Source organism: Netta rufina, assembly GCF_964035555.1.
Source record: "Netta rufina genome assembly, chromosome: Z".
Taxonomy (NCBI): domain Eukaryota; kingdom Metazoa; phylum Chordata; class Aves; order Anseriformes; family Anatidae; genus Netta; species Netta rufina.
In genome coordinates this window covers 8943238-8964491 of record NC_140126.1, presented here as the reverse complement: position 1 = coordinate 8964491, position 21254 = coordinate 8943238, and the positions used below count along the sequence as shown (strand labels likewise).

General features: G+C 40.3%; 1 protein-coding gene across 2 annotated transcripts in view; it reads left to right on the top strand.

The window, feature by feature from the left end:
* NADK2 (NAD kinase 2, mitochondrial) overlaps positions 1–21254 on the top strand; it is a 33019-nt gene that overhangs the window by 8127 nt on the left and 3638 nt on the right. Inside the window, exons 2-11 of one of the 2 annotated variants that reach the window (XM_084305800.1) lie at positions 6783–6871; positions 7223–7311; positions 8468–8549; positions 9873–9956; positions 13143–13279; positions 14870–14948; positions 17292–17387; positions 18946–19001; positions 19088–19141; positions 19585–19708. In XM_084305800.1, coding sequence (XP_084161926.1) covers positions 6783–6871; positions 7223–7311; positions 8468–8549; positions 9873–9956; positions 13143–13279; positions 14870–14948; positions 17292–17387; positions 18946–19001; positions 19088–19141; positions 19585–19708 — 890 coding nt within the window. Of the gene's footprint in view, positions 1–6782; positions 6872–7222; positions 7312–8467; positions 8550–9872; positions 9957–13142; positions 13280–14869; positions 14949–17243; positions 17388–18945; positions 19002–19087; positions 19142–19584; positions 19709–21254 lie in introns of both variants that reach the window. The other variant, XM_084305799.1, reaches the window with a different exon arrangement.

Sequence of the window (21254 nt, the reverse complement as noted above, 5' to 3'; positions counted from 1 at the left end):
TTCTGGTACGTGTTTGTTGATCACCACCCTTTGATTAATACACAGATATCATCCCCTTATTTTGGGGACCACCCCGTGGTCCCCCAAATGTCTGTACAACGTGCACTGAGGTCTCTGTATGTGACCAAGTTACTGTCTGTTTGTGTGCTCTCCCAGGACAGGAGGGGCAGTGTGTTGTGTGGAGTTACTGGATGCCGAAGCCACCTCTGGTCTGGTCACTGCTGCACTTACACTGCTTCTTGTGAGGCTCATCCTCTCTTGGTTTGAGTAGTTCCTGTGATGGAACTTACTATAACATGCAACGCGGATCATGGGTTACAACAACCCAAAGGTATACATGTTACCATCTCCACCCTGGTCCCTTTGGGCCAGGCTGCAGAGTTTGAAAAATGAACTCTGGCCCTTGCTCCTGGTGTGGCTAGTGGCAGGGGTTCCTGTTGTAGTTTCTCCTAGGGGTTCCCTCCTATAACATGCTACTCAAATTGTGGGATGGGTTAACAACAGTTTAAAGGTGTATCCATTACAGTCTTCACCTCTTGTCCTTTTGGGCCAGGCCTTAAGGTGTAACATTGCAATGAACTCCTCCCCTTGCCCCTGCTCCAGCCTGGGCTTGTCCCTTAGAGGTGTACCTGCTCCTGTATGGCCTTATACAGGAGCCACAGTCCCTTTAGAGGTCTGCCTACTATAATGTGGACTTACTCACAGTCACTGTGAGGTGTCCCTGCTCTGCTTGCTCTTTTTCTGTGTTGTAGTCCTCCTCGTGGCCACAGACACTTCATGGTGTTACAGCATGGTCTTATCCACAGCCACTGCAGGGTGTTCCTGCTGCATCTTGGACTTCTCCGTGGCCACAGACACTCAGGGGTGTACATGCTCCTGTGTGGGCTCATCCACAGGCCGTGGTCCCTCTGATGTGAGTTCACTCTGGAGCACCAGCCTGTCCAGTAGAGCAGCACGGGGACAGCAGTGATGCCCTGTCCATGGGCCAGCCCTAGAGTGTGGCTGTGGCTGTTATCAGGACGTTCCCAGGCACAGCAAGGAAAGATGACAAGGAGTATGGCCAGCTGCTGAAGCAAAAGCAGTCACTGGCAAGCACTGGACTCTAATATACAGTAAGACAAGCAAGCCCCGTGGCAAGCACGGAAGCCTGCCAATTGGCAGCTAAGCAGAAGTCTAAATTCGGTCTAGCATGCTCCAATCACATCTGTCATTGCTTTGAACCCTTGCAGCCCCATGCTGGGCACCAGAGAGGGCTGGTGGCTTAGCCCTGGCAGGCAGCTCAGCACCACATAGTCTCTGGCTTGCCTGCTCTCCCGTAGTGGGATAGGGGAGAGAAGCAGAAAGGTAAAAATGTGAGAACTCACAGGTTGAGATAACTTGAGGGAGCTGTTTCCCCCCCCCTCCCCCCCTCCTTTTTTACTCCAGTTTTATCATTCAGCACAGCACCACGTGGTGTGGGACACCCCTTGGGCCAGCCTGGGCCTGTTGTCCTGGCCCTGTCCCCTCCAGCTCCTGGTGCAGCCCCAGCCCCTCATCGAGAAGCTGAAACATCCTGGTCTCCGTGTGAGCACTGCTCAACAGCAACCAACCCATCAGTGTGTTTTCATCAAAAATCCAAACCACAGCGTTATACCAGCCTCTGTGAGGAAAATAACCTTATCCCAGGCAAAACCATGGCTGTGGTAAAAACTTTCTCGAGACATTCAGTGCAGGCCTTTCCTACTTATGGCTCCTGAGGGAGCACAGCTCCATCAGAGCACATTCTGCTCATCGTAGTGTGTTCTCCAATGCAAGGTCTTTTGGAAGTGTGCACTGCATCTCTGCTGTGGTGTTTAAGAACACTACTAACATCAGGCCTGAAGGTATTTTTGGCTATTTTGTCCCTGTTTTCATACACTAGTGCGCTTTCATTTAGAGTAGCTCTCATGTTTTTATTCTAGCATTTTATTTTTCAATTTTGCATGCTGTAGAAGTCAGATTAACAGGTGTACAGTTGTACTTGCTTCTTCTCACTCCATGAATACTTCTGTTTTTTTTTTTTTTTTGTACTTCTGATGATACCGCCCTTAGCTGAATATCCTTATGCTCCAAGCCATGCTTCTTGTGTGTTTTGCCCTTGCTCTCCTCACAGGAATAAGGAACATCTTGTTCCTGTTTGGTAGCCTTAGCAAGTAAGACTAGGTAAGCATTACATTTCCTGTGTTATTGTCCATAACTTCTTTTCATTGGTACTTTCAGTTTCTTTTGCCATTACTGGCAAAATTATTTAACCTGCTGCACAGGACTGCAGGCCTGTGTGTGACCCCCTCACATAGGTTTTTACATTTTCAACATAAATTCCAAGCCTGTCCCAGCATGAAGATCCTGAGCTCTGTAGGACTAGCATTTTATTTTCCAGCCTGTCTGGAAATCCGGAAAGTCAGTCTTCAGTTTGGCAGTTTCTGAAAGTGTTATCACTGGAAGTTTGTATCTGGAAATTTAAATGTTTTGTGACTTACTTCTTATACTGGTAGGTATGTCTTAACGTTCTTCGTAATGTTTTTTATTTTGCCTTTTTTTTTTTTTTTGCAGGAGTATATACTATGACTCTGTGATACTTAGTTTTTTTGTTTAATTTTCTTCTGTTTCATGAATCAAATCAGCTTATTCCATGCAAAGAAGTTAGTGGTAAAATGAGATACAACGATTACTTTGGATGAAAACGTTTTTCTGTAAAATGTCAGAGCTCTGTTGTTTCTCTTCATTTGAGTATTAATGAGGATTTTTTAAATAAGCCTGAAGAAAGATCCTTTTACAAAGTCACTTTTGTAGGTGTTATTAGGCGTTTGGTATAACTCAATTTTTCTTCACTTAGACTTGATGCTTTTATCAGATTGCTTCTCCACACAGCTTGCGATACCTAACACACTCAACACTGGGCTGTGATAATAGTTTTATGTTTTCTCATGTTTTTGCCAAGAATGTCAATATTTAGTATAAAGCTATCTGTAAGACATTCTGTGCCCTCAGATCCTAAAATTACAGCTGCAGTTGTCATTGCCTTGTCTTTTATGTACTCAGCTATCTGAACATTTAACAGTGTAAATAGTGAAGATTAATACATGCTTTTTCCCCTTAAAAGTCAGGTGAGTGTTTGTGCACTGTGCTCAGTCACTGCAGCCACCTTTTGCCTTGCTTGCAAGGTGGTTGTGGAGGCAGATAATGCTCGAATGCTTTCAAATTGTTTTTCCTAGTGACAGCAATTTGAAGATTTGCTCTTTTTGGCTGTAGTTGCAGAGTTAGCTATCGCAGAGGAGGCTTTGAGGGAGACAGTGAATTCCCTTCACCCATGTCTGGTTACTTCCATGTAAGTAGGGAGGCCATGACACTTGCTGCTGGATTTTGAAAGCTGAGTGGTCTGCCAGAGTCCTTTCTTGTGGAAGGAGTGCTGTGGCAGCTGTAAATCAGAGCTTCGTCAGCATCACAGAGATCTTCTAAGAAGTAGCATACATTGGTGATTGCTTAGTGTGGCACTGGGATCCTGGTGTGAGGTAGAGCAAGAGGCCGTTGGTGCGGATGGGCACAGGAGGCTCTGTCTGAACGCTTAGGAACGCTCCTTCCCCGGAGGTGTGACTGAGCCTGGGGGCAGTTGGACCAGAGGTGGTGGAGACGTACTAAGGGCATCTGGGCACTGGCTGCAGGTGGCCCTGCTTGAACAGGGAGGCTGCACCAGATGGCTTCCAGAGGTCCTGTCCTGCCTCAGCTGTTCTGTGATTCTGTGACCTCAGACCACAGGGCTTATTTGGATGCTTATTTGGAGTCATTACCTGAAAAGCAGCTGATTACTAACACTCATGTTTGATGCACTTCACTGTGGTTAGGCTCAGGCAGGCTGTGACTGTGAGATCTCAGGTGAATGAACTTCTGAGTTACTGATCTCTGAGCTAGAGGGATGAAACCAGACAGGCAGGCAGGCTTCTAATCTCTAGGGTCTTTTGCAAATTAGGAGGATTCATCAGCCCCACAGATGTAGCTTAGCCATTTAAAGGCTTTAACTTTCCATTTGTCTTGTAGCTTAGTGATACTTGCTTACTTGTTGGAGCTGGATTCAAAGAGGAGACCTTCACACATCTGATACCTGTTCTTTATCCTGGAAATTTTCAGCCAGTCATCAGGATACCAGTATCTTACTTGATGAGCGTTCCTTCTGCATCCTGAAGCTGTTGATGAAATAATAATTTATTACATCTAAGACAAATGTAAATTAGAGAAGAGACTTTGTTCCTCAGCAATGAAATTACTCAACTCTCTCCTTGTTAGTAATAACAGAGAAATGCGATCTGATGACTCGGCACTGATGTTGGGAGAAAAAATGCCTACAAATGGTCATGCAAAGATTCGCTGCTTTGTCATTGTTCTGAGATAAAAGCTCTCTTGGACTAAGCTGAAAAGTAGTTTGCAGACAAATTTGGCAAAAAAATGGGGTAAATAAAATTGCAAGATGGAGGCTGTGCTTTGTGTGGGGAAGTAATAGCTCGTGGAAATAGCAGCCTGAAAAAACAAGTGCTGCAGCAAGAGTCTGCACGTCAGGTGCTTGTTGGTGGCAGTATTTTATTCACAGCAGATATTTCCAGAGGAGGCATGAACGAGAGCCCTGATTTAGTAACCCTGTTGATTTTTTGAGTGCAGTGGTTATTTGCTGTGGATTTCTCATCCTTTCTGGTAGTAAAGCAAGGTCAATTTGTTCTCCAGGAAGGCAATTGAAAGTCCCAGTTCTAGCAAACGAGACCTGTGGTGCACAGGGGCAGATGTTGTCTGTGGGTGGCAAATACTCTTACTTCCTGCCTTCTTTCCAGACTCACTGGCTAGCATGAGGTTGAGAACCAGCCCAGCAGTGGGCAGCGCTGCGACTGGCCGTAGCCTTACGTACTCTTTCCCTACCCACCCTGGCACCATTCGGCTTCCCAGTGCAGCACCGAGCCGTTGGAAGAGGTGTGCGGGAGCGTGCCAGTATTGCAGCTGGGGAGTAGAAGGGAGAGGTCAATGTGTGAGACAATCAGCGGGACAGAACACCCTGCATCCCAGCAAACCATTGCTAATGAGCTTCGCTGGGATGACCTGAGAGCTCAGTGGAGATGTGTACTGGTTACCCACAGGCTTTATCTTTGCTTGTGACCAAGCACAACTGGCAGCTACTCCTGCTGCCTGCCTGTAGTGCTGTTGATGGCATCCAGGCAAAGTCTGGGAGCTCTTTCTGTTGGAGGTTTCTTGAGCCCAGCTGTGAGACCAGTGGAGATGCAGTTCTAGAACAGCCAATTCCATTCTTCTCTGTAACTTTTTCAGCACTGATCTTTGTGCTTAGCTCATGGTTGGATTTCTTGACATTGATAGGTGTCAGATGAAGAAAGACAGCATTTGTTGGGTATTGGATTGCAGTTAACTGGTGTTGTCGTGTCGTGCCAGTGCTCTCCCCTTCACTGCAGGGCTCTGTGGTGTGGGAATCTGTACGGAAATAGGATTAGATGCGGCTGTCTGGCACCACTTAGTCCTGGAAGGATGTGCAGCCTTGCATAAAGGCACATGAATAAATTGCTGGAAGTGCCCATTCAAAGCTTCTGGCACTGACAAATTTCTTTACTCTAGGAGAACTTTTGTTTCTGCACTGGTAGGTTGGTTTTTACTGAATGGGAAAAGGAACCAATGACAGTATAATCATAGAATAATTCAGGTTACAAGGAGTCTCAGGAGGTGATCTAGCCTAGCCTACTGCTCCAAACAGGATCTCCTTCATTAGGAATGTATTTATCAACTCCTTGCACTTAATATCATCCTTTTTTGTTCTTTCTTCTGCTTCCAAATTGGGGTTAATCTGCACACTGACATGTATTTGGCAGTACCAGCACCACATGAACAGACTAAATAAGTGAGGAGAAGAATGGATATATAAAGTTGGTGACTGAGACTTGGACAGAAGCCTGTTGCAAAAAGTCTAATAATCAGGTGGAAATCTTACCTACCTGCCTGCTCATTTAAGCCTTACCCATACGAACTGACAGGTGTCTAAAGAGTGCCCTCTATTTAAATTATTTTGTTTCCAAGAAGAACAAGAAAAATCGTGCCAGAATGCAACTGCTAAATTATTGATACAGATCTGAAAAATGTGGTCTATCATCCAGGGAGCGATACTGCAGGCAGTACGTGGCTTGACCCTAAGTTTTGGGGGTCTTTTTTGTTTTGTTTTGTTTTGTTTTGATGCAAGGGAACTGTTACCTTTGTCACCACTTGGCAAGCTTCCACTTAAGCTCAAATACAATTTGAAGGTTAATGCTCTAAGTATTCAAAGATGCATGTTTTAATTATCATTCATGTTGCTTTTTCTGTTCTCTTTCTCTATAGCACAAAGTTTAGAACTCTTCAGGTAACTTGCAAACTATTTGAGTATTTTCATCACGTGGTGGAGGAATGTAGTTAGTTAAGCTGTTTGATGTAGATTTACTTAGAGTTTAAATTTACTTAGTGAATTCAGGGAAAGCAAAGTGTCTGCTGTGGCATAGAAGTCAGTGTGGTATATTTGTTTGTATGTTTGTGTAGAGCCCTCAAGAGGTTGATGCTGTGGCTGTGTAACTACTCCAACAAGTGAATGTAAGCTGACCAGTATGTATATAGAGATGTAACTAATGGGATGCTTATAAAACCAGACATCTTTATGTTGAGATAAAAGACCTAGTTTTTAAATAGCGTCTGTTTATATCAACCAAGAATACTTAATGTAATGATTAACTATTTCGCTTTCTGTCTTACAGCTTGCCTTGAAGGGATCTAATTATGCTGGTCTATTGGAGCGGCACCGCATTCATACAAAAAATGTGGAGCATGTTGTAGACAGTTTACGGTAAGAATATACAGATGTTAAGAATTTCAGAAACAGTGCAAATATCCATGGATTGTATAAAATAATGGAAGAAAGCTTTGTGTGACAAGCCCTAATAAAATGGAATACTTAAAACAGGATGATGCAGATGGACAGTTATTCCTGAAACAAATGTGAACTTGCACAGTTCAGCTAACACATTTCATTGCTGTCTTGAAAACAAATGGAAAAGGTTTAAAAGGTTTGTGTGAGCATCGAATGCTTAGAAACCAAATACAATTGTACTTAGTCCTTAATTACATGTTAGTTTTTCAGAAGGATGTGACAAGGAACAATATAGGACACATTCAGGCTTTTTCCTGCACTTTATAGGAACGAGAGGATAGAAGTCCGTCTTGTTAAACGTCGAGAATATAATGAAGAGACAGTTCGGTGGGCAGATGCTGTTATATCAGCAGGAGGTATGACTTTATGGAAAGGAGGTATACGTTTCAGTATGTTTTCATAGATATGTTTTTCAAATAAGTTTTGCAGGCTGTGAAGCATCTGGAGATGTGCACATCTTGAAAATAAATGGCTGATAAAAGTGTCAGAAAATATGACAAAATTTAGTGGTTGTGGCTGTCCTTTCTTCCTCTCATATCTGAAATTTGTAGCACTAGGAAGTGAATGGCAATGTATGGCCACTTAGGAAAAGTTTGCTATTATCTTGTGCAAAATGGTGGAAATTGTGGAATTTACTGTAATTTTCAACTAAAGAGGATAAAACATTTGCTTTTATATGATTATGAGTAGCCCTAAACCCTACTCTGTTAGGAACATGAGTTGGAGACTAACATACTTGCTTTTTGTCCCCCTTCCCAAACTTTTTTGCTCGCTTTCATTGCAGCATATCTGGAATTGGTGGCACAGGTAGAAATGTGCAACTTCTGAGCAGCCTGTGCCACTCCTTAGAGCTTATTAGACAAACCAACAGAGCAGCTAACCTGATTGATTCCTTTTAACATCAGATTGCAGCACTTCATTCAGTTTTATTTTTGTGACTTGCTGCAAATACTACGGTGCGTTGCTGTGTTCTCACTTAATGTTCAGTCATTCATGACAGTAGACTTGAATGCTGCCCTGCCGTTGTCTTCTCCCTACTGGTCCACTTTTCCCACAGTTATTGGTTACTACTCAGAATAGGTCAAAGGGGATGTGTTCATGCCTGAAGCATCCAATAATACTGTTACAGATTTCAATGAAATCCTCAAGGTTAGAGACTAAAGTGAGGTGTGAATGTATAATTTCTCTTACCAGCTGATAAACATAACAGAAAGCTCCATAAATGTCTTTCCAAACTTGCTTCTGCCAAATTCAGTTGCCAGGGCAAGTATAGCTGTCCAATAAGTAATACTTTTTCCAGGCACATTTATTATCTTGAATTCAGTTGTCATTACTCTGCTTTAAAAGATGTCAGCAGTTTTCTGGTCCCGTTTTATTTTTGTGCCACTTACCTGTTCAGTTGTTGACACAGAAGCGTGTTAACAGTTGTACTGCGATATATGTGAAACTATTTTGTTTGGAATATTATAATGAGAAGAGAAACTAATATTCTTTGTTTTGCTTTTTGTGTAGGTGATGGCACAATGTTGTTGGCAGCCAGTAAGGTCTTTGATAAATTTAAACCAGTTATTGGAGTAAATACTGATCCTGAAAGGTAAAAACTGTTTGGGAAAGAGATACTATGTTTAATGTCAGGCATAATATGCATCTGTTTTCATGATGCATGTGGCATGCCTGTGGCATCTGGTAACAAATGCCTGTCTTAGTAGATTGTAGATACCAAGTGAACCTGTTGTTTTATTACAAAAGTTTCCACGAGTTGTTCCCCCTCATCTGTGAGGACATTAGGTAGCATTGGATAAGCACTGATGTATTCAACTGCCACAGCTGTTTTCACGTTAATGCAGCTGTACTTGGAGCTAGGTTTATTACTGAGCAGTAGCTTGTGGCTGGAGATGGTAGTATAGACTAGTGACTGGAAAAGGGACTTTCTTAACAAAAGCAACTAAATGTGCTATCTGAACATTCAGAAACTTAATTTCTTTATGAAGATGAACCCTACTGGAAATCTGTTAGGGTATGAACAAATTAAATTTGTTCTGGTTTTGTTGGGTAAACCGTTCCAGAACTCAGAGGACACCGTCTCCTCAGCCACTTAATGGCATTTAGTTGTCCTCTTATAAACTCCCATTCACCTAGTGATAAGATTGATTTGGGCAGGTGGATACAGTGTATTAGTACTGCCTGGTTGGTATAACCTTCAAATGGATGGCAAGTAAAAACTCAAAATTCACCAAGGCTCTGTCTGACGAGATTTCCAGATTTAGATTTTTGCATCTGATATTTCCAGTTAATCAAATCTTAGCAGATAAGAAAGCAGTGGCCAAAAAGTTTTAATTCTTTCCATACCATATTCCTTTTCCAAAACTTTTCAAATGCTGTGAACAGATATTCAACAGTATCAAGCCTGAATAACAGGGTTCAAATAACAAGTGCCTTCAAGTTATCAAATATCACTCATGAAAGGGGAGCAGTGTTTAGTCTTCTGGCTTTGACGTGAGATTCTTTTGATCTTAGGCATGTCACCTACCTGTCTCGGTATCACCAACTTATATGTAAATGGAAAATACTCTTTCTAACTTGCAGGGTTTATTAAGCTTGAATTCTTTGCCTAGAACTATGGTGACAGGTGCTATATTAGTACCTGTGTATTCTTGTGGGTTTACCTGCTGAACAACTATTTCTTAGGGGAAAAGTGGAAGAAAGATCCTGATGTCTCACATGTACATCACAGGAGCTGAAAGATGGGTATTGTTGCTAATGTACTATGTATGTAAAAATAGTATGGGATCATAAAGGTCAAAAGCCTAGCTTTGCTTTGGGTAACTGAAAGAGCTTGCTTGTTTTTTTGTGTTGTTTTTTTGGGGGGACCAAAATACTGTACTTTTTCATCATCCTTACTCCTGTTTGCTTCCAGATCGGAGGGTCACCTGTGTTTGCCTGTAAGATACACACACTCATTTCCTGAAGCACTACAGAAGCTTTATCGTGGTGAGTTCAGGTACGATTCAGTGATCTTTGGTTTTACAAAACATGTTGATTGGAAAATGCATAATAATATGTGATCCATAAGAAGCAGATGGTGCTTAGTAAAATCTTAATGCCTCAAGTAATTGTCTTTAATGTTTACTATGTTGAGAAATGCATTTGTGGTTGAGAGAGGGGCTGGGACCACAAAGGATAAAGCTGATAACAAGTTCCTGGAAAAACTGCTTTTGGTGTGACCTTCAATAATTGATTTATTTTATGAATTAGCATATGCATAAATGAGGAACTGTAGTCTTGTAAAAGATGTATTGGTTTACAGATTTTAACACTCTTAACCGTTTGTAGTACAGTGATGGGCCATACTAATAGAAGCTAATGAAGTCTGTACTATTAGGAAGTGGTCAGTTTGATGCAGATGGTTGTAGTGATTAAGGCAGAATGGCTTAAATTTTATTACCAGAGTAGTGTTAGGGAAAGCTTTTATTTATGATAAAGGTAGCTTGATGCTTTCAATACTAGATACTCTCAAAATAATGATCTTACTTAAACTAAGGAGGAAGCAAGCTGAATTTTAAAGGACAACCTAGAGTACAGTTTTTCATAAACTCTTATTTAAAAACAAACCATTGTTCTGTGTTGTATTAACACTCTAAGATACCTCTGTGATGGCAAACAAACAACAGAAGTAAGTTATTCACATTAAAATACATTGCAGTTGTTTTTTGTTGTTGTTGTTATTGTTCATACTTATAGCATATTTGATTTGTAGCTTGTTGTTGTATTTGTGCCACATAAAATAATTACAGAATGAGGTGAATACAGTCAGCAGGATTGATTATAACTAACTCAGTGGGTTTCAGTAGCTTTACTAAATGAGAAGGTAGTTTGAAATCAAATATTCCCGGGCTTAGAAAACAGCAGATTTAACTTGTGATCTTGCTAAGTAGTTTGGTTAAACCTAGTAGTGCTAACACAGGTAAACTCCCTTGATACTCTAACCACTTGTAATGTTTTGTTGGATGCCATGTTAAATTTTTGTTGCTGATGCTCCTGTTACTGCTCTTAGGGAGCTTAAGCCTCACCAGAGTGAAACAGAAAGGATCTTTCTTTCCTTTATTTTTTCAGAATAAGTGTGACTTGAAACTGATGTTCTTAAGCAAAGACCTGAGTGGGTGTTTGACTTGGCAGTTCTCAGATTTATTTGGGCCTAAGGAATCTTTTTAATAGGAGGATAACTGGATCGACTTGTCTGAAAGAATTTCTGTTGGCTTAGAGTATCATTAGGATGGTGAGGTGCTCAAGACTGGAAATGAACATTTTTCTTCTTTCCTTGTCCTTATCCATGACCTTTGTGGAAGTCATTTTAGTGGAAGAATCTGTGTAAGCACTTACCTTGTTGTTCCATGTAACAACTAACCTCACTGATTTATGAAGAACATGCAATGTCAAACTGCCCTTGTTTCTTTTTATGATGGTAAACAGTGTAACAGGATCTCAGAATAGAGATGCAATAGTAGGCTACCTTTTTATAATTTTATAGGATTTCTGCCCTGTTCTAGCATGAATATTCTGAGGAAGCTAATGTAATGATATCCACTGCAAGCTGTTTGCCTGACTACCTAAAGCCATACTTAAAAGTTAAGGGTAGATAGATAATTTTTCTAAGGATGTGTTTGGCAAGGCTCTAGAATTATGACCTCTGGGTTTGAGGTCATCCTTTCATCCCTTCTTGGGATGAAGAGAGTAAAGAGACTTTAATATATATACATATATTAAAAGTCAGATTGGCATGAACTGTAAAAACACTGGAAGAGAGGATTAGAATCCAAACAAATTTTGAGGCATATTGAAATAAATGGTTTGCTGTTCAGTGCAGAGACACTGAAGTCAGGCACAGAGTATTGCAGTTACTGATTAGCAACTCAGGTGCATGAACATAGGATGGACAGTGACAGGTCACTGTTTCTCAGGAAAACATCTCATATTGTACTGATTGCAAACTGAATGCAAATTAATGTCAGTGTTGCAGAAAAATCAAATGCAAGGTTGTATAGACACAAGTCATAAGAAAGATGTACAGTCCTCTTTATCCAACAGTGGTAATGCTTCAGATGGTGCATTATATGTAGATTTCATTATTTTTATTTCAGAAGGGGAAGAACAACTTAAAGCTGATGGGAAAATGACCCCAGAATTTCTAGAAAATTTTGCACTTGCAGGTGCATGAAAAAGAGTTGTGTTAATTCAGAAAAGGTTGAGGGAACTTATTGTATAGGTTTGAAGGCTAAAGTTACTGCAAAGTTGAGATGTTGTCTTAATTCAGGAGACAGTGAGGAAAAACTAGTAATATATTTTTATAAGGCCTGAGTTTTCCTTGGTGTAATTTTCATGAAATATGTAAGCGGGCTACTGTCATCCAAATACCAACAGCATGAACTGGGAAAAGATGTGATTTGCTTCCTTGTGATTTGCTTTCTGAATCAAAACTACTATTTCTATCTTGTTTTATGTAATCTCTAAATTATAAGAGGAAAAAGGAATTGATTTCTAGGAAAAAAAAACATAAAAATCTGAATGACGTAACAGCATGCCTTTTATATACTTCTTTCTCCATCTTAAGTACTCTTAAGCACCCTAAAGCTCCCAAGCCAGGAGAGATCATTAAAATTAGAGGATGATTATAGGGCTTATGAATAAAGGGATGGATAGAGCTGCTTTTCTGGACATCTATGAATATAAGCAAAGTGTTAGAGAAAGTAGAGCAAGTATTAATACAAATATATTCATTATAAGGTATTTATATGAATATAAATTCCTGTGAGCTTGTTGCTCTCAAATGCATTGTATCAGTCATGAATTCATAAGACAGAATCACATTTCTAAAAAAATAAATGTTATTATGTATAACGTAACATTTGCAGACATCTTTTGGTCAATGTCATCTTATTTTACACACAAAAAACATCAGTTAACAAATAAATGTATTTACTTTTGGGGATGATTATCTTTATAAATATAGAAGTGATAGTGGAAGCTATAAAACTTGAAATATGTCCTTGAATATATTTAACTTTTAATCTTAAGATGCTCTGCTTTGAAAATGAACCAGTGAAACTCTTGTGTCTTCAAGACAATCTGATCCTACCTAATTCTATAGTAAATATTTTGAATACTGACACAAACTTTTCTCCTCTCTTAGGTGGCAGTGGCGACAAAGAATCCGGCTGTATCTTGAAGGAACTGGTATTAACCCTGTGCCTGTAGATTTACATGAACAGCAGCTAAGCCAAGAGCAACACAGCAGAGCTCACATAAATGAAAGATTCCAGGATCAAAGTAGGTTCAGGTCCATCACAAGAATATAATTGCTTTGCTATGATAACTTTGAATAGGAAGTAGATTTTTTTTTCAGAAGGGAATATTGTCTCTTTCTATATGTTTATTCTGGACTATACATTTAGAACTACTTTTCAATATAAACAACTTATATAACTATCTTGAAATAGTATTACCTGTTGGCAGAATACCTGAGCTTGTTATTAAATGGTCTCTTGGGGTTACCTTAGACACTTGGGGTTACCACAGGAACAATTTACCGTGTATCCAACTGGTCCACAACAAATGCATGTGTGGGGGGGAGGTTGCATATGAGGACTCTTAGCATCTGGTGAATTTCACAGATTTCACAGAATTTTCTAGGTTGGAAGAGACCTCAAGGTCATCGAGTCCAACCTCCAACCTAATGCTAACAGCCCTCCACTAAACCATATCCCTAAGCTCTACATCTAAACGTCTTTTAAAGACTTCCAGGGATGGTGACTCCACCACTTCCCTGGGCAGCCTGTTCCAATGTCTAACAACCCTTTCAGTAAAGAAGTTCTTCCTAACATCCAGCCTAAAACTCCCCTGGCGCAACTTAAGCCCATTCCCTCTCATCCTGTCACCAGGCACGTGGGAGAACAGGCCAACCCCCACCTCGCTACAGCCTCCTTTAAGGTATCTGTAGAGAGCAATAAGGTCGCCCCTGAGCCTCCTCTTCTCCAGGCTGAACAAGCCCAGCTCCCTCAGCCGCTCCTCGTAGGACTTGTTCTCCAGGCCCCTCACCAGCTTCATCGCCCTTCTCTGCACCCACTCAAGCACCTCGATGTCCTTCTTGTAGCGAGGAGCCCAAAACTGAACACAGTACTCGAGGTGCGGCCTCACCAGAGCTGAGTACAGGGGGACGATCACCTCCCTAGCCCTGCTGGTCACACTGTTTCTTATGCAAGCCAGGATGCCGTTGGCCTTCTTGGCCACCTGAGCACACTGCTTGCTCATATTCAGCTGACTGTCCACCAATACTCCCAGGTCCTTCTCTGCCTGGCAGCTCTCCAACCACTCCTCTCCCAGCCTGTAGCTCTGCTTGGGGTTGTTGCATGCCAAGTGCAGGACCCGGCATTTGGCCTTGTTGAACTTCATACAGTTGGCCTCAGCCCATCGGTGCAGCCTATGCAAGAGTCTGTGCTTAACTTGTCTGGCTCTGCATTTCCTCACTGAGAGGTCCTGATCAACATGAACAATTTGTTAGCCCCCTTTAATTACCTGCAATATAAAGTCTAGCTCTTTGAACTTGATTCAGAACATCTGTTAAGTCACTGTGAGTGAGTTCTAGAAGAGACATCCGTGTAGTTGCCCATGAGTTTTCAGGGAAAGCAATATCTGAAAATGACTTTGGTTCAAATACTTGTAGTCTCCAGTAAAGAACTGTAACTGGATACAGACTTTTCAGTTGAAAAAGTGGGTCATTGAAGAAAACTGAACACTGAGAACCAACATCTAGAATGCAAAACAAGGCAGCAAAGTGTGTCCCCCAATGAGTGATGAGTTGGTTTGGAAAATTTGCATTTTTGAGCTTTGATTTAACACTGCTCTATTCAATATCTGCAGGATCTGACATCTCTGGTCCACATCTTTTACCTGTGAGAGCACTCAATGAAGTCTTCATTGGGGAATCTCTTTCATCCAGGTATGTGTAATTATTTTTTGTTGCAGCAGGACACAATTAACTTCATTTCTTTTTATGGCACTGCAATGGGCAATCACTGTTGAGACATCTTTGTTCTAGACCATGAATAAGACTGATGGGATTGTTGCTGGTTACAAAGTGTGTGTTCAGAGATTAAGTGCAGTAATGTTTATTTTTGTTACTCTGTTTTCCAATGTGGCCATTCCATCCTTCATTATTTCTGGCTGTTATTTTCTCTTTGTTGTTTTACTCCATACCTGACTAGTTCTTATCTAATCAAATACCTTCAATTACTATCTTTACCATGGACTGAAGATTTCAAAATCTTCAAAATTCTGCATCTCTTCTTTCTATAAGTCTAGCGTGACCAAACTGAAATACTAATAACTTCTCCTTTCTGCCTCTCTGTCATTAGAGGCAAAGGTATAAGCCTACTTTTGTCTGAAACTGTGTTGTTTCAGGAAAATGTCTGACACTTCCTTATTTAAAGAAAACGGTTTGTATCATATACTGGTACTGCATTATGCAAGATACCTTTACGACTATCCTTTCTGTCCTGAAGATGAATGCATTTCTGTTAGCCAAACGATAGCAAGAAGAATGTGGGGAAATGTGACTGGGGCTGTGGGAAAGGAATTAAAACATGATTCTTGATCAGGACTTGGCCAAACTTTTACTTGTATTTTATATTCCCTTTCCCTTTACACTGTCTGTCTTTTTTTTTTTAAACTTTAGTGTGTAACATCTTCTTGTGTTTGTACAGTGCCTGGGACACTGTGATTGCTGCTGGAAACAGTATATATGTTCCATGAGTGCTTTATCTTCCATCTGGACTGCAGCCTCAGACTGGCAGAAGGAATTAGTCTCAAACAGATACAAATTTTGCTCTCTTCTAACTCAAATATAGTTTTTCAAGATTCTAAAAGATTTATTTAACATGCAGTGATAGAGGAACACAAAGCTCCTTTCCAACACTTTACAGTAGTCCTCTGCTTCTGAATGCCACAAATACATTGTGCTCTTTAGTTCCTGTATATTTTAGAAACTATGTGGAACACAATGCGAGTAGGAACAAATCTCTAGTAACACATTTTGTGGTAATAGAACTTGAAGACTTCAATAATGATGTCACGCAGATGGATCATGTTTTTAAGGCTCAAATACACGTATACTGTATAAAGAAACAAAATAACTCTAGGTGCATCTTCCAAGGGCTTATTCTTCATGCCAGTTAAGAAATCAGGGAAGGCGAAGGGAACAAAAAATACCACCTAGCTTGTTTAAAAAGAAAGTCTTAAATTGAATCAAGGTGTGCATCTGTGTCCTTAATTTGCTTTCAGTTCTCTCATCTTCCCATCTTCTCAAGGGTGCACACAATGCTCTTTATCACCAAGAGTGTTAAATCACTGTTTAACACCATTGTATTCTTAGTCTGTCCAGACCAAAATGTTCATCACCAAAGGATAATTCACTAAGCTCGTTTTATTAAGAAGGGTGAAGTTCAGTCATGCTGAACACAGTGAACATGTGTTTCTAAGAGGGTATCCATTTACCTGAGGACTATATACTGTTTGTATTAGGCATTATAAACATCAATAACTGTAGTTCATAAATGTATGTCTGGATGTTCTGAAGCTTATGGGAGAGAGGCTTTCTGGTTGCAACAAGCCTAAGATTAGGAATCCCCTGATAAATAATACCATGCACAATGATGATTGTGCCCCAAGACTTACTACATCTGAGTTTTAGGAAGAATTTACCTTGGAAGGAAACGTAAGCCTGCTGACTGTTGTAAAACTAAAACTGTTCCTGAAGAATCACAGTGGATTTTTAATTATTGAAGTGATCAAGAATTCAGCTTGAAGCCATGTTATTACTTACTGATGCTGGAATTTCTTACATCTTAGTGTTCCCTGATGTAATTTTGAGACCCAGTCACAGCATAAGCACAGTTTATGCAGTAGTTCAACAATTATGCAAGGAAGGTAATGTATTTTGTAGTTTCATTTGTAACTCCAGCAAACCCTGCTTGTATGCAAAGTTATTCCCAGATGAATCACAGAGTTCTTCACACAGAACTTAATATGAAAAGTAGCTGAAAAAAAATGCCTAAAACTTCATGCTACAAATCACTTTTTTTTGTCCATTATAAAAACCACCGTAAAACAGCGTATCAAAAGTGGCTGCCAAATCAGAAACACTGTACAATGCTTGTGAAATTGCCATCCAGATTTGAAACTACCCCCCTCTAAATTTTCATGTGCCTGATAAGGCTGTGTGTTCTGTCTTATTCAGGGAGAACTTTAAGTCCTGCAAACCCAGTTTTAAATTCTCGCTTCATAGGGCCTCCTATTATGAAATATCAGTTGATGATGGTCCTTGGGAAAAACAGAAGAGTTCAGGACTCAATGTGTGCACTGGAACAGGATCAAAAGCATGGTAAGTACATGATGCTGCTTTGATACAAAATACTATTTTAGATAAGCTAGATGCACCTATTTTGCTGAAGCATTTTGTCCAAACTGAGTTTCTCTTTTACCTTAACTGTAACTTTGGTGAAAGAGCTTGCACACCCCATGTAGAGATGAGGGCTTGGGAGTGGTGATGGAAAGACCTGCTCTGACTGGTTGGCAGGGCATGTCCAGGGGTTCTCTGAACTAGTCTTGTTGGTTAAAATGTTTAGATGAAACAGTTCAAAAAGCCATTATAAAAATCTAAGCTTTAATGAAAATTGGAAAACATACTTGGAAATAGTATTAAGTGTTCTCTGGCACATCTATTTTCCATTCTTCTTCCAAGCTTCTCTTTCAAACTTAAATGAAAAGGGAGTCTCTTTGCCAAAATATTGCCCTTAAGTGCAGAAGAGTATATCTAACCAGAGCTGTACTAGCTTAATCAAAGGGGTAGATTTTCTTAACTGCAGTTTAAACAAGCTTCAATACTACAGACAAGTCTAATCAATTTAGTTTTCTCAGATGTGTGGGAAGTGAGAGCCTCTTTCATTTGGAAATCTGGCTATCCTTATCATTTAAAGTTGTGTAACAGGCCCTGGATTTATGTGGCAGGCTAAGATGGACTAAAACTGAAGCTTTTAATGAAATTCAAAAGTGAATATTCATGCTGTAGCCATGGTTACTGGACTTTACTTTTCATTGTAATTCAGAATCTTGTATTCAGTCGGCATAACTTGGTCTTGGAGGCTGCCAAGGATGAAACTCTCAGATTGCTAGGAGAACTTTCCTAGTGTTCAGTACCTTGGAAATGTACAGCCTTGGTTCAAAGCTGTTCTTAGGCATTTCATTTGCTTATTGTATGTTCTGTACTGAGCAGTCTCAGAACCAGAGACCAAATTCCAGGATTGCCTATTTTTACTGCTGCAATTGGTGTCTGCTCCTGAACCTCTCTAAACACCAAGCTTGCTGGATGATCTTTAGTCTGTGGTTTAGGGGCCGTGCTGGGGTTTCAGTCCTCCTCACCCTGAGAGGCATTTAAATGTCCAAGTCCTTCTTCAGCTGCCAAAACTCGTACAAAAGGTTGTTAACTAGTTAGGGGAGAGAATAACTTCAGACTGCATCTCAGTTTCTCCTGTGCCTTTATTCAGGTTTGCAGGTAGGCAGTAAGTGTAAGGGGAGTAGCCCTGGACAAACATCCTTGGCACATCTATAGTCTATTATGTGTATAGTGGATGTCTGTTGCAGTCTGAGGTGTTCTACTACCACGACAGAAGTGCTGACTGAGGATTGTAAGCTCCACTGAGAACTGTGCAACCGAGACATTCACAGTACTACTGCACAGGGGCTGCAGTTAGAACCTAAATCCCTTCTGAACCTGGTCCCAGGAGGGAGACTGCTGTCTACTCAGACTTAACAGCATTCTTTTTTTTTTTTTTTTTCTTTGTCTGGAACTTAGTCCTTTATCTGTATGCAAGGTAGGTTTTTTTTGTTCCCCACCCTCAATTGTATTGCTTAGCAAACAAGACTTCTACTTCTCTGTCTAGGTCCTATAATATTAACAAGGTAGCAAATCAAGCTGTTGAAGAGGTCCTTAATATCGGTGAGTGAACACGTGTCATTACTGGCTAAGTTTACAGAAAGATACTCCTATCTAATGGGGGCTCTTTCTTTCTCTTGGCTCAACAGCTAAAAAGCATGGAAGCTTGAATACGCCACTGAACACAGAACTAATACAGAAAGGTTAGTGAAAAACTCTATACTTCTTTAAGGTATCGTAAGTCTGACTAGTTCATTTTTGATTGTACTCTACTACTCAATACTGCTTCCACTATTTTAGTGCTCTTGCAATATTAGTCTTACAAACATTATTTAGAAGCATTTGTTGAAATGCTTCTCACCTTTGATATTAAAGCACTAATTTATACTTCCATGTGTAGATCTTCAAGAGAATTTCAATTCTCCTAAGATTTTAAACAGCATTTAGTCACCCGAAGAGAGTTGGTGAATGTTAGTCATGCAATAGAACTGAAAGGAACCTTTGGTAAAATTGTATCATCTCAGAGATGAAGGCTATTAAGCATTTGGCAAACTGCTCTTTCCTGGAGAAATGTGTGTTTCTGAAAATAACGAACTTTCTCTAAAAAACAAAACAAAACACCTTAATGTCTGATTTCTGTTTACAGTAACAAATGATTACAATGACTCCCTGCTGTATAGTCCAGAAGAACCAAAGATGTTTTTCAGTATTCGAGAACCGATTGTAAACAGAGTTTTCTCAAGCAGTCGGCAGCGTGGCTTCTCTTCAAAGTAAGTGTTGGCTGTAGGAGTCTGAAGAGTTTTTTCATTGTATAATTTGTTGAAGTAACACAGGAGTTTCACTCGAAATGTTTCAACTACCAGTTTGTGTTTTGAGGGGCTTGAGTATTCTTGTAAGAACAGGAAGAAAATGTTTCCAAGCTGGATTATGCTTTTGCAACATTTGATCCATGCACAAACTTAGAGAGTAAAAGAATCACACTGTGCCCAGCTTTGGGTGTATGCCATTTCCCCCACTACGAGACAGGCATTGACAAACTGGAGTGAATTCAGGAAGAGGCCCCTGAGATTTCTGGGGGGCTGAAACACATGGTATATGAGGGAGAGAGTCAAAATGTATTTTTGTTTAGCCTGGAAAAGACAAGACTAAGCAGGGGAAATCCAGCTGCTGTCTTCAGGTTACAGAGGAGACAGACTCTCTTCAGAGCAAAAGAGGAGGTGGCAACAGCCATGATCAATAGGATATAACAGTCCCATAGAACATCAGCAAATATTTTTGAGTGAGAATCAGAGGTCAGGCAGTAGAATAGGTTGCTGTCCTTGGAGATGGTCAAAACCTGACTGGGCAAGGCCCTACACAACCTAATCTGTCTTTGAAGTAAGGCCTGCTTTGAGTTGAAGGATTAGATGCACTTCCAAACTAAACTATTCTCTAATTCAGTCATTTTAATTTGGGACTCTTTTTGTGGAGCTCACCACAATTAAGTAAATACAAACACATGCAACTGTTAATTGTATGTTCAGATTAACTGTGTTGAGAACAATACAGTGTCTCAGTATTAACAAAATGCTAATTCAACCTTTTATGTCAAAACAAATGTTTAAAGGAGCCTTGACTTGGAGACGCCTCCTTTTTGAGCCACATCAGTGTTGCAACACTTTATGACCCAGTAATAAAAGAAATCTGTCTACTGGGACTAATTATTACTATATTTGAGGCTCACTCTGTGCAAGTCATGTCTTTAAGTGTTTACTGCTTCTTAGTCATTTTGATCTGGGAGATCTCCAGGTTGAGTAAATCTTAAGAGACTGTAAGAAGAGAGGTTAGAATAGGAACAAAGAACTGGATTATCATCTGGGGATGCTACAGTTTAAGCCCCGTCTTTATTTAAAATAGTCATCAGCATGGGAAATACTATAAAAACTGTATTGGAGCAACAAATGTCTGTGTACCCAAAAGGGGTATCTGCCCATTTTTCCTTCTTGAAGTAGTTTTTGCTTTTGGTCACAGCTGGTCTTTAGCTCTTGGTGCTAGAGATCTTGCCTTTTCTGTTCTTTCTTTAGTTGCACAGTGAAATGGAGGAGTAAAATGTGCCTCCAGGTTCTTCTGTATTGTTCAGACTTGGCTGTGTTGTACTGATGCACAGACCCATTAAGCTCTGACGCTGTGGCCATGCTTCCAAGTTTTTCATCTTTGTGAAAAATGTGTCTTCATGAAAATTTAAGTCACTGGAGTAATTGATGATTAAATCTTAGAGATCAGGAGATTATCTAGACCAAGGCCTAAGTCCTGAACAGTCAAGCACATTCATGTGAG